At 34.0% G+C, this 16,891-nt stretch overlaps 1 protein-coding gene across 2 annotated transcripts in view; it reads right to left on the reverse strand.

The window, feature by feature from the left end:
* SOS1 (SOS Ras/Rac guanine nucleotide exchange factor 1) overlaps positions 1 to 16,891 on the reverse strand; it is a 149,324-nt gene that overhangs the window by 23,236 nt on the left and 109,197 nt on the right. For both annotated transcript variants that reach the window (XM_023216292.1, XM_023216293.1), the window contains exons 11-17: positions 10,191 to 10,272; positions 9,295 to 9,417; positions 8,900 to 9,003; positions 7,562 to 7,784; positions 6,003 to 6,122; positions 2,485 to 2,647; positions 1,869 to 1,986 (exon numbers count right to left, since the gene is read on the reverse strand). In XM_023216292.1, the coding sequence (XP_023072060.1) occupies positions 1,869 to 1,986; positions 2,485 to 2,647; positions 6,003 to 6,122; positions 7,562 to 7,784; positions 8,900 to 9,003; positions 9,295 to 9,417; positions 10,191 to 10,272 (933 nt within the window). The remainder of the gene's footprint in view (positions 1 to 1,868; positions 1,987 to 2,484; positions 2,648 to 6,002; positions 6,123 to 7,561; positions 7,785 to 8,899; positions 9,004 to 9,294; positions 9,418 to 10,190; positions 10,273 to 16,891) is intronic.

The following is a 16,891-nucleotide window of genomic DNA, read 5'->3' on the forward strand; positions in this document are numbered from 1 at the left end:
AGAGTTAAATATAATTTTGAAAGTCATAAAAAAGCGAGAGGAAAATATGATTATTAAATTACTAGATTATATGAACTTTCTAAGGTTAGAAACAATATAAACCAGAATGAGAAAGGACAGATGGTAGAATTTAAATCTAATACACGTCAATGAATAAAAAGTACAAGGCAGACTGTTTGCAGGAGATACAAAAAAGGACATGGACAAGAGGCAATGCAAATATTGAAGAAATGTTTGAAAAAAAAATCTCCACAGTCATCAAAGAATGGAAATTATTGCTACAAATAGCTTAGTAGTTGTAATAACAGAAATGAAAAAAAAAAAAAGTAGCATCCAAAATTGGAAACCATGGGATGAAATTTCCTTTGTCATACACTTGATGACAGCATTAAATGCCATACACTTCTCATGGCAGCCTTTCAGAAAGCAACTTAAAAATACATATCAACAGTTTAAAGATGGACACCTTTTGACCTATGTATAGTAGTCCCTCCCTTATCCAAAGGTGATAAGATCCCCAGTGAATACCTGAAACTATGGATAGTACTAAACCCTATACATGCATATACACATACATACATACCTATGAGCTTAATTTATAAATTAGGCACAGTAAGATTAAAAATAGCTAATAATAAAATGGAACAATTATAACAATCTATTGTATAAAAGTTACATGAATGTGGTCTTCAAAATATCTCATGTTTTTAGACCACAGTTGACCATGGATAACTGAAACCGTGGAAAGTGAAACCATGGAGATGGGAGCACTACTGTAATTCCTCCTCTGGTTATCTATCTCAAGAAGATATTTTCAAATACAGAAAAATAGTATAAATGAAAATCTGAATCAGAAAATTATTTGGAAAGCAAAAAAGCTGGAAACAATGTGTCCAATCACAGGGTAATGGTTAAACAAATTGTCCAATTTTATGGAATATTATGCAGCCATTACAAATAATTATTTAATAAAATACAAAAAAATAAGATATGGTACGTGAATAACCTTAATATGCACATGATACAATTACAATTATATACCATGTGCACAGCAAAAAGATTAGAAGTAAATACAAAAATGGTTGCTATAAAGGCCAAACAATAAAATGTGGGAAAAGATATTAAAAGTATCAGGACATAACACTGTTATATGCAGTGGAATTTGAAACTATATTAAAAAATAGATATAGATGAGGAAAAGGCTAGAAGAAACTATAGCACATACTAAAGAGACTAGAGAAAGACCATAATCTCTATAAGCATTCAAAAGAAGGAACATCAGGGCATATATATACTCAGGCAGAAAAAAGACAAGAGTAGGAAAGACATATTGAATACATGAAAATACAGGAAATAAAGAATGGAAAAAGGTAGAGGAACCTACAGAAAGGGAGATTCAGGTGGTAGATTCAGTCCTAACAAGGAAGGAAAAGGTACTTCCTTCCTCTGATGCAGATGGGGAAAAATAAGAGAGGATGAAGAGAATTAAAATTCTGATGTGCCAGAGGTGTGGGCCCAAAGACACAGCAGGCACACTATGATTTTTAGCCATGTGAAACTGTTTACAAAAATGGTTATAAATATGCCTCTGCTGTATTTAGTTTATTAAAATTCAATAAAAAGGCTTTTATAAATATAAAAACACAAGTATTATATAATATCTAATGGCTGCCTAAGATGAAAATAGAAAATGAAATGTATATTAGACTTGACCTTAAGTCTTAATGAGAAAAATTCTAAAGGGTTTCAGGTGCTAAATATTGGTCAGACAAGTATTTTCTGCTGGCATATTACACATGTAATTATTCAGCCATTTAATGAAATAAGTGTTTTATCCAGAAATGCAATAAAAATTCAGAAATACTTACCAAAGAAAGGCACACATGGTGGATTAATAGACCTGAGTTTTGCCAAATATTTCTTATAGTGATCTTCACTCAATTCATGAGCTTCTTCTAAAATTTTCTTCTGGCGACTTGGTATTTGCTATAAGGAAAAAAAAAAAAAATAGGAGGCATAAGTTTACAATAGGAATCAAAGGTCTTGTCAAAAAAAAAAGCTAGGCTAACAGAAAGGCCCAAATACAACAGTATCAATTTGATTTTATGACTGTAACACTGCTTCAAATAAATTGTCTTCATAGACCTCAGTATAAAGTGTGTGTGTGTGTGTGTGTGTGAGAGATCTAGTTTATCATGTCATTCCTTACACAATTATGTGAACATTTAATTTACATTATCTTACAAATTCAGTGCCAAAAGTTTTTTCTTCTTCTACCTTAGGCTGGGACCTGTGAATACATTTTAATAGGAATGCTTAATTTTTAAAAAGCAACCAATTCATTACAAAACTTAGATAATTCAGTCTTTTAATCTCCTGAAAAGACAAATGAAACATTTAAAAATCAAAGATAATAATTGTTAAAAATCTAATGTTTATAATAGGGAATGAAAGTTCATTTTAAAAACACATGTAGAAACCTACCTCAAATGTGTGGTCTAGTCTGTAAACAGGTGAGGAATTCATAGCACTGACAACCTCAAGGACACCATTAAAGTTGTTCAACTCTTGAAAGACTTGTAGAATCTCAATTATTCGACTCACCACAGCTACTCTTTCTTCTAAATTTTCAGTTTCTACAATACATCTGGGAATTAAAAAAAAAAGTGAACTAAAGTTTCTAGAGTTTTTCCAATGAAGTTATAAAGAATTTAGTAAATAAAATAATGTAGAAAGTGGGGGACGGGTGGCTATAGTATAACTACGATAAAGAAGACACATTCAGGGTGACTGATAGAAGAAAGGCAGTGCCTCCAGTCAGGCATACTGCTCTTTTCTTTTTTCTAGACTGGTACAGTCAAACAATCATTTTCCTACTGTATTTGGTGCATCCTCTATTAGCATTAGAATTAACTGGTGAGGCTACTATCTTGTGGTATGTATATAAGTCTTTGTGATGTGGGTGTATTCTAGTAGAATTCAAGAATTAGTGATTAATGCTCAATTTCTTTCTTTCATGTATAATTGGCTGCATACATTTCTAGGAACAGCTCTGTTCCTATGTTTCCTACATTTCTAGGAACAGCATTAAATGTAATGGCAAAAGCCACAATTACTTTTGCACCAACCTAATATATAATTGCATTGAGATTCTGGACTTGTGGTATGATAGTATGAGGAGTTTCACTGAGTGAAACTGGTAAAAATTATTAAAACACACACACACACGCATATGTACACACACGCACATGTACACACACACATTTAAAGTCTCTAGTAATGGCCCTGAGAGCAAATGGCAAAAGAAACATCTATTCAGGAAAATCTACAAAAATTTGGTAATAGAGGGGAGACAGTCTGTGGTATTTGAACCAAGACTGGCCCCTCCCTTCTTTCTCCCAGCTCAGTGAGGGCGAACTGAGCATCTACTCCAGATTCCTGCAGTCAAGAACACCTAGCTCCCAGTGAGGTGCAGGAGCAAGACTTTAGTTTTCTCATCCTGCCCCTGCTGCCTGTTGCTGAGGCCAAGTCCCAGTTGAGTGCAGCTGAGAAGTGGGAAGACCCTTCCTTGCCCAACTTCCACTTATGGAACGGAGACTCTACCTTGGGTATGATGTTTTGAGAATACTGAGAAAAGAGCCCTTCCTCTGGTTCCTGAAGGCGTGGTTCCATGCCATAAGAGGCAGGTAAGGAGACCTCAGGCTACAGTACCATCGTTTGCCACTCTACCTGCTCAACCAAGCACTCAGCTCCTAGGGCAGAAGTGTCACTCAGAGAAAAGCTTGCCATTATCCCAAGCCTCAGAGCCCTGTTTCAAACAGGTAGCTCCCTAATCTGTCATTTGCAACAAAGTATAAAGTAGTTTAAATTTAATGGTGCCCTTAAGAACAGAGGAAATTGTGGTGAAAGGCAATGGGGAAGAGATTTGTGGATCTAATGAAGATACACCCTAGACTGTAGGCAGAGTAGTATGCAGGGGAGAACTAGGAAATACGACAACTGAGAGAAGCGCTCCTGGGGTCAGAACAAGTATCAAACAGATATCTCAGAAAACCATTCCTTCAAAGGAGCCACAATCTGATTGCATTATTTTGTACAGCATTTATGCCACCAGGAAATTGTTGAAAACATCAGAGCAATCAGCTGGCAAATTGTGGCGTTTCATAGCTGGGTGTGTGTGGTCAGGGAAGGAGTGGATGGGTCTTTCCAGTACCACTGCCACGTAATAAGAATCCCTGGAAAGGGGGTTGGGGAATGAGGAGCAGCACTCAGAGTTGCTGCAATATATTATCTGAAAGGTCAGGTTTCCAACAAAAACAGATGAGGTATGCAAAGAAATAGGAAAGTATGACTCTTACAGCGGGGTGCCGGGGGGCTGGGGGGGAGGGAAGGAACAGCCGGGCGGGGGAAGGAACAGAAACTGCCTGTGAGAGCAACCAAATGTCAGATTTAACAACAATAACAAAAAAGATTTCTAAGCAGCCATTATGAATACGGTTACAGAATTAAAGGAAAGCATGAAAAAGAAGGAAAGGAAAGGTATTGATGACAATGCGCATCAAAGAGAGGATATAATTAGAGATAGAAACTATAAAAAGGAACCAAATGGAAATTCTGGAATTAAAAAGTACAATAACTGAAATAAAAAACTTACTGGAAAAGCTCAATAGTATATTTGAACTGAAAAAAAAGTATTAACTTGAAGATAGAGGTATTGTTCAAAAACGAAGGTAAAATAAAGATTTTCCCAGATAAACAAAAACTGAGAAAATCTGTTGCTAGCCGACCCTCCAGAAGAAATACTAAAGGAAATTCTTCAGGCTGAAAAGCAAGTGATCCCAGATGGTAATTCGAATCCACACAAAGATCACCAGTAAAGGTAATTGTGTAATTATTAAAGACATTTTGTAAATGCGTATTTTTTTCTCATTTCTTCTCATAACTGACTTAAAATAATATAAACACATTGTTGAGTTTATAACATAGAAATGTAATATATGTGTAATATGTTGCCAATAATACACAAAGGAGGTGAGTGAGAGCAAATCTTTAATGGTCTGAGAAGATGATGACAAATGGTAAAGTAATAACTGTAACAATGTATTGTTTGATATGCATCATTAATAAGATGTAATATGTATAACAGTACCACAAAAAAAGGAGAAAGGGAATAGAGCTACATAGGAGTAATATTTCTATATATCACTGTATGAAGCTACTGTAAGTCTGAAGCTGATTCTGACAAGATGTGTATGGTAAACTCTAAGGCAACCAAGCAACCATTAAAAGAACCTCAAAAAAAGTTAATGAAAATAATTAGTGAAACTAAAATGCTACATTAGAAAAACATTCAACGTTTTCTAATGAAAAGTATTATCATTTTCATTCAATGAAAAAAACTCACTTACTAAATAAAGGAGGAACAGAGGAAAAAGACATGAGACATACAGAAATAAAACTGCATTGGTCAGGAGCAATGGCTCATGCCTGTAATCCTAGCACTTTGGGAGGCCAAGATGGGTGGATCACTTGAGGTCAGGAGTTGAAGACCAGCCTGGCCAACATGGTGAAACCCCGTCTCTACTAAAAATAGAAAAATTAGCTGGGTGTGGTGGTACACATCTGTAGTTCCAGCTACTCAGGAGGCTGAGGCCTGAGAATTGCTTGAACCTAGAAGGCAGAGGTTTCAGTGAGCTGAGATCATGCACTGCACTCCAGCCTGGGCAACAGAGCCAGACTCTGTCTCAAAAAAAAAAAGAAAAATTAGGTGAGTGTAGTATCACACACTTGTAATCCTGGCTACTCTGGAGGCTGAGGTGGGAGGATCACTTGAGCCTGGGAAGTGGAGGTTTCAGTGGGCCGATGTTGTGCCACTGCACTCCAGCCTATGTGACAGAGCAAAACTCCCTCTCAAAAAAAAAAACAAAAACAAAAACAAAATTGCAGTGACATTCATAATATAGCTGACAGGTATAAAATATAAGAATGCTAGGAATACTTACTTCTCAAACCACAGAGTGAGGTTGGTGGTATGTCGAATCATTTTCAGAAGATTCGGAGAGTTAATTTCTTTGTCTTCTTTTGTCCACACACTTCCAACTAATTCTGATGGCTGTACAGCTCTAAAATCATCAATACATAATTCTACATGACACTTTTTCCTCTAATATAGACACTGTTTTATTAAGTAAAGAAGATAGATAAAAACTAAACTCTCATACGAACTTTCCTCTTACATGAACAGAAAGATTTGTGAAAACAAGGTATAACAAAAAAGTATAATTATGCATATTTCCTTATGGATTTTTTAAAACTTTTTTTTTTTTTTTTTTTTTTTTTTTGAGATGGAGTTCCACTCTTGTTGTCCAGGATGGAGTGCAATGGCACAATCTTGGCTCATTGCAACCTCCACCTCCCAGGTTCAAGTGACTCTCCTGCCTGAGCCTCTCGGGTAGCTGGGATTACAGGCGCCCGTCACTACGCCTGGCTAATTTTTTGTATTTTTAGTAGAGACAAGGTTTCACCATGTTGGCCAGGCTGGTCTCAAACTCCTGACCTTAGGTGATCCACCTGCCTTGGCCTCCCAAAGTGCTGGGATTACAAGAGTGAGCCACAATGCCCGGCCTTTAAAAACTGTTTTTAAAAACAATTTTTATGGAAATACTTGTGTACTTTTAGTGTTGCTTTATAGTAGCATTTTGCTTTGGGCAAGGTTGAGACTCCTCCATAATATCTTTCCCAGCATTTATAAACATTATTAATAAATTAGGGTGACAAAGTAGACATTTAAGTAATGATACCTGTTATAAATCAGTTCAAAGAGGGTACAATAATCAATGCAATTCATACATCTTTTTTTTTTTGGTCTAAAGGAGGAGAGGAAAAAAACCTACCACAAAAGGATCCTAGGAAATAAAATAGATTCTAATACTGTAATTTTCAGAAATATGATTTTTAGTGGGAGATCTATAAATTTAGCTCATTTTCTCATTTAGCTATTAAAAAATGAATAATTTAGTTTAAGATTCTAAATAATCCCCGTTTAAAATCAGAAGGACATTTTTGAGATAATTATATCAATGTAGTATGATAAACTAAAAAAGACTATAATGGCTATAAGTTCACAATAAAGCAGTAGCTAACATTTATTGAGCCCTTACTTTGTGTTAGGTAATGTATATACATTGACTTTCAAACCTCAAAACAGCCCCAGGAGTACGTACTATCAGTAGCCCCATTTTACTCTTGAGGAAAATAAGGGGCAAAAGGATAAAGCTACACAAGGACCTTAAAGTTGCCCAGGGTCAGCAATTAGTAAAGCCAGGATTTGAACCTAGCCTTACCAACTAGGGGTGACCACAGAAAGACAGAAGGTATAAATTCAGCTGGAGGGACCGAGGGGGTGAAAGAACAGGAACCGCCTGCCTAGCCTCATTACTAGACACTTCATGTACAATTTCAGTTAAGTCTTAGGACAACCCTGTAAGGCAGAAATAAGTATTTCATTTTAAAAATTCACTCTTTTGAAATGATTTTTCAGCTTGAATGTTAAAGTACATACCGGTATAGATCTGATTCAAGTAAAGTGAGTTGTCGAGCAATTTCTATTGGGTGTAAGGTGAGCAGGTCAAAAGTCTCTATGTGCCCAGGTCTGCTTATATGCCACTCAACTGTGGGAGGTGAACTCTGAAATGTAATATTATGACCTGGTCCATTGTCTCTTGCAATTTTTTTCCTTTGGATTATTTTAGTGATGGATTCAACCCATTTTTTCATTGCTTTACCTGCAATACATTATATTTTAATTAACATTTAAATATTCTTTATTTAATATTTTTTAAATGGTTTAAAATCACACAGATGATACCTGAACGTATCTTTGCTATAAAAAGTTCAAATGATCAAAATGAAAAATGCAAGTTACCCTTTTCCATTTCCCAGCCCCCATCCTAATCTTATTCTTCTCCACATGGGTAACCACTGTTAGTAGCCTGGTATGTGTTCTTCCAGATCCTTTCCAAATAAAATTAGAAAGTACTTAATTTGTAGAGACTGTCCACTCCTATTGTTCTGATCTTCAGTTTAATGTATTATTTTATAATCCTCCAAAAGGTATATCTTATGTAAATCACAAGATTTATAAGGATAGATTATACACACTATTGATCTAATTCACATTGCATTTTATAAACCAATAAATATCAATGCCAGAGGACTGATTCCTTCATTTTTAGTGTGAGTTTTGATGTGGCTCTGTTTTGTATTGTACATTTGAAGTACTATTATTTAACTATTTTCTGATTATCATTTAGAGCATATAAAGGAAATAAAAATAAGTTTGTCTAAAATATCCTTAGAGCTATACACCCATACAATCTTTAAAACTAGAAGGAAAACCTTGGAGATCAACAAACCTAGCTCCTCATGTTATTGATAAGAAAACTGAAGTCTAAAGAATCTAAGTGATTTTGCCCAAAGTCATGTATCTGATTAGTGGTAGTGTTAGACACAAACTCTCAATTTAATCCACTCTGCTTCCTCTCTGATTCTCTCTCTTCACCTGTGGCCCACTCGACCTCCATCAGTCGTGTTATAATGGCACAACCTAATTCCCAAATGCCCTCATACTTTGGGATATGTATGAAGACTTGGCTTAACCAACTCTAAAATAATCAGTAAATTGATTCACTAAATGAAAATACATTGGATCAACAGGGTGGCTGTTGAGCAATTTGCAGGTCTAAATGTTGTTTGATGGAAATTTTTAACTTTTCCAAATGGTTATGCTGGTACTATTATAAACATCTCGTATTACTGAACCACAATAACATCAATTGATAGTCACCGTGTTGGTACTTTTATTACATATAAAACTAAGCACCTAAAAAAAAAAACATACCTCTTACTGTTCCAATAAATTCTTCCATTCGTTGCAAAAGATATGCATCTCTTTCAAAATCATAGAAGTGGTGCTCTACCCAGTGCCGACATACATTTAATACTCTACAGCATTAACACAGAATTGAATTACATGGGAATCAAACATAAATGTGTATCACAATGCATGGTACAATACAATGAAAACACAGTAACTCTTACCAAATTATTCTTATCAGGGTGCCCAACACTTCCAAAATTCTACGTTAAGACTTACACTATAATTTCTGATAACTGCTCTAATTAGTAAATTTATTAATTTTATTGTCACCCCGCTCCTTGTTTGGGAAAGGCATACTTCAACACTAAAGTGAAAGTTTGATAAAGACTTATTTACTTCATTTATTTAATGCTTACCGCAGTTGCACAGGCTGTATATATTCTTTTCTAAATCTTTTCAGTTCTGCACTCAAGGGTTGATCTCCATTCTCTATAGCTATGCGATCAGCTTCTGTTGGCTCAGGCTCTGGAATTTCAAACCTAACATAAAATAGAACAAATTAATGAAAATATTAATTATATCGAGTTATACAAATAGAAAACCATAAATGTTTTCACCTGTCAGCAAAATCAAGAGAATACTGTAAAAAATTACTAAAAATATGCATATCAGTGTAAACAAGTGAGACTTCTATAATATTAAAGGTTAATAAAATTATTTTTAAAATTTTAAAAGAAATTAGTACTTGCCAATATCGATAAAACTAACTACAAACAAAATAAAGAATACATGCAAATTCTAAAAATAAATGTGACCATAAAGTTATGGGACTGATATTCATTTTTGGTCTGTGGAATTACTCTAAATCAGGTGACATAATCACTGTTAAGGGTAATTCCAGAAAAACTGATTGCTCTTTGTTTGGGTACATGAAATATTTTCCTTCCATCACAGTATTTGTTCACTGACAAGCTCCATTTTACTCAACGTGAAGTATGTTTGAAAACTTACTTAGAACATCTAACTCATCAAAATTTGAATTTCTCGACTCTAAATTATAAATTTTATATAGATCGTTCTGTAAATTTGAAATTTCAAATACTGAGTTTTCACATACAAAAAATACTTATTTTTGTATTGAAATAAAAGCTAACATAAAATAAATGTTCATTTAAGAGATTTTATTTATTGAAAAAGTGCTCGTGAAGTATATTTTAAAGCTCATCTAACATTTCTGAAAAACATAAGATCTTAGCTCAATTTCTTTTTTAACAAAAAATAATGAACTTAAATATTTTTTAAATGGACAGACCTTTCTATTATAAGACTCAGTAGTTCTTGAGGTTTGCAAAAGGATCTGTATGTTGTAAGAAATGTCCGAACAAAATTGGGATCTAAGAAGAAAAAGGAAAAATATCTTATTAAACTCTCTGATTCAAAATGATTAAAGCTATTATTTACATTTTCAAAATAGATCAAATAGTCAAGTTTAAAAGTTCCAAAATGTTTTGACAAACAGAAGACTTTGGGCTTGGTAATGCACTGCTAGCTTAATGCCTCCTAAATTAGTGGTGAAAACATTGATATTAAAACTTTACATCAACTTATTTCTTGCCCTCTGCACACTGACAAGATGATCTTAAACTCATCGGCCATAGGAATGAGCAAGAAAGAAAAGCAAAGCTAAAGCAGGGAACCAGGCTTCCCTCCCACCTGCTACCAGGATCTCAAAGCATCACCAGTTGGTTTATCTCCCTTATAAAGAGAAAGGCCACAGCAATAACCCATTACTTTTCCTTTCATCAAGATTAGTTTATCTAGGATTACTTGTCTTGCTTTCTTTAAATCATGTTAACAGAGCATACAACTGGAAACTGGAATTTATAAAGTAGTAGCTTAAGTTAAATACAGTTTTTAAATTATTTGCTAAAAATCTCACAACTGCTTAAAGATGCTTACAAATACTTATAAGCTATTAAAACTATTAAATGTGATAGAATATGTTGGTTTGGTCCTATTCCAACCTTTAATTGCCTTTATTTCAAGCAGTCACACTGAGAGGTCAATCATAAATACAGGAGTCTCCAATCCCTTCCATGAAAGGATCTACTTTTCATTCACATCCCCATGAAGTAAAACAAGAAGCTGAGTGTGATCACTCCCGCAGGCCTGGCCTACTCCCATCTCTCCTTAACAGTATTCTCCTAAGTTGTGGAGAAAGGCTGCTGTCACCAGCACAAGAGACCTGGGCTGTTGTCTTCTGCATAAAGAGGGCGAAAGACATCTCCCATAATGGGGGGGGAAAATCACTCATGTCTATAACTCAAATTTTATTAAGGCCCACATTTAATTGTAAAACATTTTTTTTTTTTTTTTTTTTTTTTTTTTAAGGAGGGGAAAGTTCAGTAACTTGAGCCTTTTATTGGGAGCATTCTTTTCCTATTTGTATTAGGGACTGGTAAACTCCAATAGTAAATTCATAGAGGGTAACAGATGCCTTTATTTCTGTTAGGCTACATAACATGGGTCAAAGTTTTATAAGAAGCACAATATCTTTTATTAGCATAGGATTTAGCAAAAGCACAATGTATCTGTTTGGAAAATTTCTATTTAGGCTGATTCTCACTAAGAACCATCCTAGGTTTAGCCTTAAAATAAAATGTTTATAATAACTTTTTCCCCAAAAAGCAAATTCATGGATTTATCATAAAACAGAAACATACTTCCAATCTATTGATATATGTGGTCATCGAGATAATAACTGATTTAAATATCAGACAACCCTGAATTTAAAATAATACTATTTTAAGTTAAAGCAAGATTTACAGGATAAAAATACATTGGTTTTAAATGTCCCCTTCTTTGTTAGCTTTATGCCTTCTGAGGCTAGAGTGGGTTACTGATAAAAGTAATTTAAATACATATAATCCTTTAATAATTTCCTCTCTGTTGGTATTTTATTGTTTGTCTTCAGTTACAGAGTTCCTCAAAAGTTAAAGACTAATGTCTCATCCAGAAGAAAAGATATTAAAACAGAAGGCTGTACAAGATTTTAATACAGAGATTTTTATCGGTTTCATCACAATCTTCCCTTTCAAGAATCTTCTTCCTGTTCTGCAAATCTATTTGTAAGGTGAGGCTACTCAAAACAGCATGTTTAGGAAGCAAAAGCAGTGGCCACTAGAGAGATGCTGAGTTGTCACTGTTGGAGAGAGCCCACACCCGCAGTACAGAGTATTCCAAGCATCCTTGACCTGTGTTCCAAATTTAGGGTACCCTCTCCCTTTTTTAAAGGAAAAGTTTATTTCAGTCTAAGAATCTAAAACCAACAGCCACATCCATTTTTCTCAAATGCCATGAAAATCAGGCTAAAAATTTGAGGGACATCAAGGGGAATTTTAAGTTGAAAAACAGAATAAAAGCAAGTTCTAAGTGACTTAAAGTATGTTTTAGGAAAACTGTGGCTATGTTTAAAGGCAAGCTATTTCTAAACAGACTTTTCATCTTCTTAAGCCAAAACTTCTGGCCATTTCAGCACTTTAGTAATTGATTATAATGCTGGGAAAGCCATGATGTGTCTCATTGCCACAGTCAAACGGGATCATACCAATTCTTGGTCTGTTATGTAACATTCTCAAAGAACTTTGACATAACTTATTTCCTATGATTTCTGTGAGGTAAGCAGGGCAGGAAGAGATGGAACTAGACTTATCTACGGTCATACTGTAGAGTGGCAGAGACGGACCCCGAACCTAGATCATGTGATTCCTGATTTAGTGCTCTTTTCTATCATATTGTTTAACCTCCCTGGATTAAAGAAACCCTGAAAGTTTCCACAGCTGTGAGATCTAAATATAAAGAATTAAACCATGAGTTATATAACCACTATGAATGATTAATTCAGAATGTACCTGTACTGCTAATCTTGGTTAAAGGCACCAGAAAGTCACTGAAAAATTAGCAGTCTAATTGTGATTCTGTAACTCTTGATCAGCCTTCTTCTAGATTTTAGGAATTAACAGCTGTACCTTCCTGTATACTGTACAGGGGTTCTGCAGCTGGCAGTGAAATACACACTCCCAGAATCATGACTGTTGTATTAGGTTCTAGAGTTGTTTTTAGCTTGACTGGAATTGAATAATTTTGCCAAAAAGACAAAAGCAGCAGAAACTAAAAACAAACCAAGAAAATCTGGCAAAAATTTAAGTACTTTCAAAAAATATCTTAAAGGCTGCATATAGTCCCAGGCTTGTATTAATTTACATTCTATTTTTAATCTAAAGCAATGAAAAATTGCTAATGAATGAAAAACACATTAAGAAGACAAAATACTTATATTTGAAATTTTACACAGAAAAGCATAAAAATTCCAGATGTTATTTTTATTTCTATTGCATCAGTTTCTCCATTTCAATGACTATAACCACTGGAGACCTTTATCTTACTGATGATGTAAAGAGCATAATATATGCTCTTAATATATAATATGCTCATAATATATGCTCATAATAATAATATAAACAAACACCCATCAATAAGGACAGGTTATATAATTTTGAAAGAAAACAGAGTACCTAGTTCCATTGATTAAGCAACAGGAAAAGCTAAGTTTTATACTGCCGTTGTTAGTTGTGGAACAGCAGTTATCTACCCATATTCTAAAACCATGTTGCAGAGAGAGATGAAAGGTAAACACATGAAAATACAAAAGCCAGTCTGGGTTTGGCTTTAAAACATAAGCAGGAACATATAATCATAGAAAAAAAATTAAAAACAGCCCATTTTTATATTTTCCTTTTTGTTTATCACTTGCTTGTGGAGATAATTCCACAAAATTCTTTCTCAAACATGACTTCCTGATGGATTTCAATATGGTCAACAACCAAGACTTTTTCTACAGTTTTTCCCCCTCATCATTAGAGATAACATTACTCTGCTACTTGACTCTCAAATCCCTGTGCTAAGGTTTCCACCATGTTCACTAGTTGCTCTGCTTCCCCAAATCAAAATAGCTAACTCTATATAAATACCTGCCACTCTACCATTACCAACCTGGTTTAGGTCCAGGTTATTTCAAACAGAAGCTGGAGTTATTTTTTTCTCCTGACCTTCTAGCTGTCTCTGTTTTCCTCACTATAAAACCATTCTTCGATATTTTACTGCACAATACTTCAAAATTTTAGGAACTCAAGAGTATACCTACATTAGTGTTCAGAATATAGATGGGAAGTGATAATCCAGTCCTTTTTCCTTATGTGCCTATTTTGATTGACACTTGACATTTTATTTGACAAAGTCAGTGAACTTTGTATTTATTACATAAAGAAGTTATTTATATAAAAGACCACCCTACCCCCACCACCATAGTAAAACACTATTATAATCAGGATGTCTGTTCATGTGATAATTCTCCCTTTAATGCAGCCATTTAAAAAGCTACAAGAAACAATAAGCTCCTCAACAAGGATTTATAAACAATCAGTCTTGAATTCCTTAAAAAAGGAAACAGACGCTATGCTGACGCACAAACACTTTTTTAAAAAATCAGAGTACAAAAATAGAACAGCGCTGCCCTATAGATAAAAAATTGTTCAAAAGATCTCAGCTTATATAGGACACAAATTCAAAATAAATCTAATTCAGGTTTTTGAGGCTTTTCCATATGAAGGTATAAAATAGCAGTAAATACTTTAAGCAAAAATATCTTCTGGCCTAAGTTTTTTCAATACCATCTTCTGTAAAAGAGAAATTACCATGCAAGGGAAACACCTTTTCGCTCACTTCAATATGCAAAGCTTTTATTTCCCATAAAATGTCAATTCTGAATTATTATCCTTACTTCAGGGTCATCTCATTTTTCTAAAATAGACTACCAAACTGGACACAGCACCACCTATCATTTCTCTACTCATGTTGTTTTAGGTCTCATTAATTAACTTGTGTTTTGTTGCCTACAACAAGTCTGTAACAGAAGTGAAATTCCTACTCTCAACTTTTTATTTGTGCATATTGCTTTGTGCTTTCTTATTTAGGATAATAGTCTCTTCATACCATTGCCAGATTTAGAATGATCCATCCAATTGGATAATTTTTCCCCTAGTTTTTGGGACAAATCCCAAAGTTCTGATATAGTTAGCGAATTACGATACATCCAGAAACACTGAATCTGAGAGACAAGTTATAAATTAGATTCCACATAAGACCCTGTTGCAATCTTTTAAGCAAGTTAACCCCTTTCTAATTCACCTAAATTTAAATTTTTCTTTCCACAAAGCTTTCCCTTTACAGAGCAAACTACATCAATAGACTAATGATGGGTTTTGTAAAAAAATAAAAATAATAATGATCAGTATCTATATATAAAAAATCTATGCATTCCAATGGAAGTGTATCTATAGTCAGAGCCTACCTATATCCTATTTCAGTAAGAAAAAAAAAATTACTGACAATATCTTCATAGTATACACATTTGCCCAGAAATGAACAAGCCATTTACATTATTGGCAGTTCAAACCAAGGAAGTTATTTATTTATTTTTTATGAGCTCACATCTGTACCAGATCCTTTTACTTAATTATTAACACATATAATTTAAAAATTACAACATATTCTATTTATGAAAACAATCACCTTATATAAGTCAATGTAACATGGTAGAAAGTATACTCTAGAGTCAAGAAACCTAATTTTTGACTTGTTCTGGAATTAACTGGTAATAGAACTTCTGGCAAATCATATACTCTTCAGGGGCCTTGGGATTTGTCTACAAAGTGAAGGCCTGGACATCTCTTTTAGCACTAGAGATCTACAGCTCCGTTTTGTACATTACTGTTAAAATATTTGAGGGATAAAGTTGGCTGACACCACAGTGAAGTCTGAATAAAGTAAGGTTAAACCAGTTTCTCTTCTGTTTTTATGACAATGTCTAACCAAAATATAATCATCTAAAGATGTCTGTAAGTGGTGTCTTATAGTATTCATTAACTTTTCTCATGTATTATGTCCAATGTCTTTTATTACAATTCTATATAATAAAATAAAAATGTGTAAGTTAAATGTTAGCTTTGTTTCAGTGTAAGCAACAACCTGTACTGTATGTTCTCCAATAAACATACCTACTAACCAAATCACAAATCCCTTCTTTCTTTGGGGAGGCTGAAGAAAGATGAGAGAAGAAGAGCAGACCAACAGTTCTTAAAAACAAATGGTAACTTGATCTGTTACCATTGTAGTGAGGCCTTAAAAGTCCATTTCAGTTTTACAAGCTCATAGATGGTCTATTAAAAACCATTCTATGTTGCCGGTAATAACTTCAGTAACAGGCCTTACAGAATAGCCCAAATAAGCTAACAGTTAACACTAATTTGTGCATACTCTAAACCACAACTCACGAAAGCTGCTTGTAGACTTGTTTCACCAGTAATATATTTATGGAATAAATTAAAATATTGAGTTAAGCTTCAAAAGAAGACAGAAAAGAAAAATGTCAAAAAACTTAGCCACAACACTTCCAAAACCAACACTGGCCTTTTATTTCTCAAAAAATTATTCGAAGGAATTTTTTAAAAACTTACTTTTTTAAGTAAAATAATCTCATCAACTTAAATTTTCAATACACTTAACTTTGGCAAAGTTCTATAAATCTTGAAATTTAAGTGTTTTATATTTATTATAAGTAAAAGCACTCAAAATATTACTGTATACCAAAGCTAAAAATTGATATAGAAAAGAGGTATCAGACAGAAATAACTAACAAACCACTATTACAAAAGTACCATGTCCACCGACTTTAGCTAACATTGTACACATTAAGGGAAGAAGACTTTCAAGACTACAAAACAAGTATCAGCTTGTTCCAGTTAACTTTGCTTTAAAGTGTCCTCATTTAAAAAATAAATAAAAAGCACAGTTCCCCAGAAAATAGCTGTCATTCTTCAGCTGCTTATTAATAATCATAAATTAACTTTGTGAAACATAGCAATTTAGAGAAAACTTTTATCACTCAATAAAGTC

The sequence above is a fragment of the Piliocolobus tephrosceles genome, chromosome 15 (genome assembly GCF_002776525.5).
Source record: "Piliocolobus tephrosceles isolate RC106 chromosome 15, ASM277652v3, whole genome shotgun sequence".
Taxonomy (NCBI): Eukaryota; Metazoa; Chordata; class Mammalia; order Primates; family Cercopithecidae; genus Piliocolobus; species Piliocolobus tephrosceles.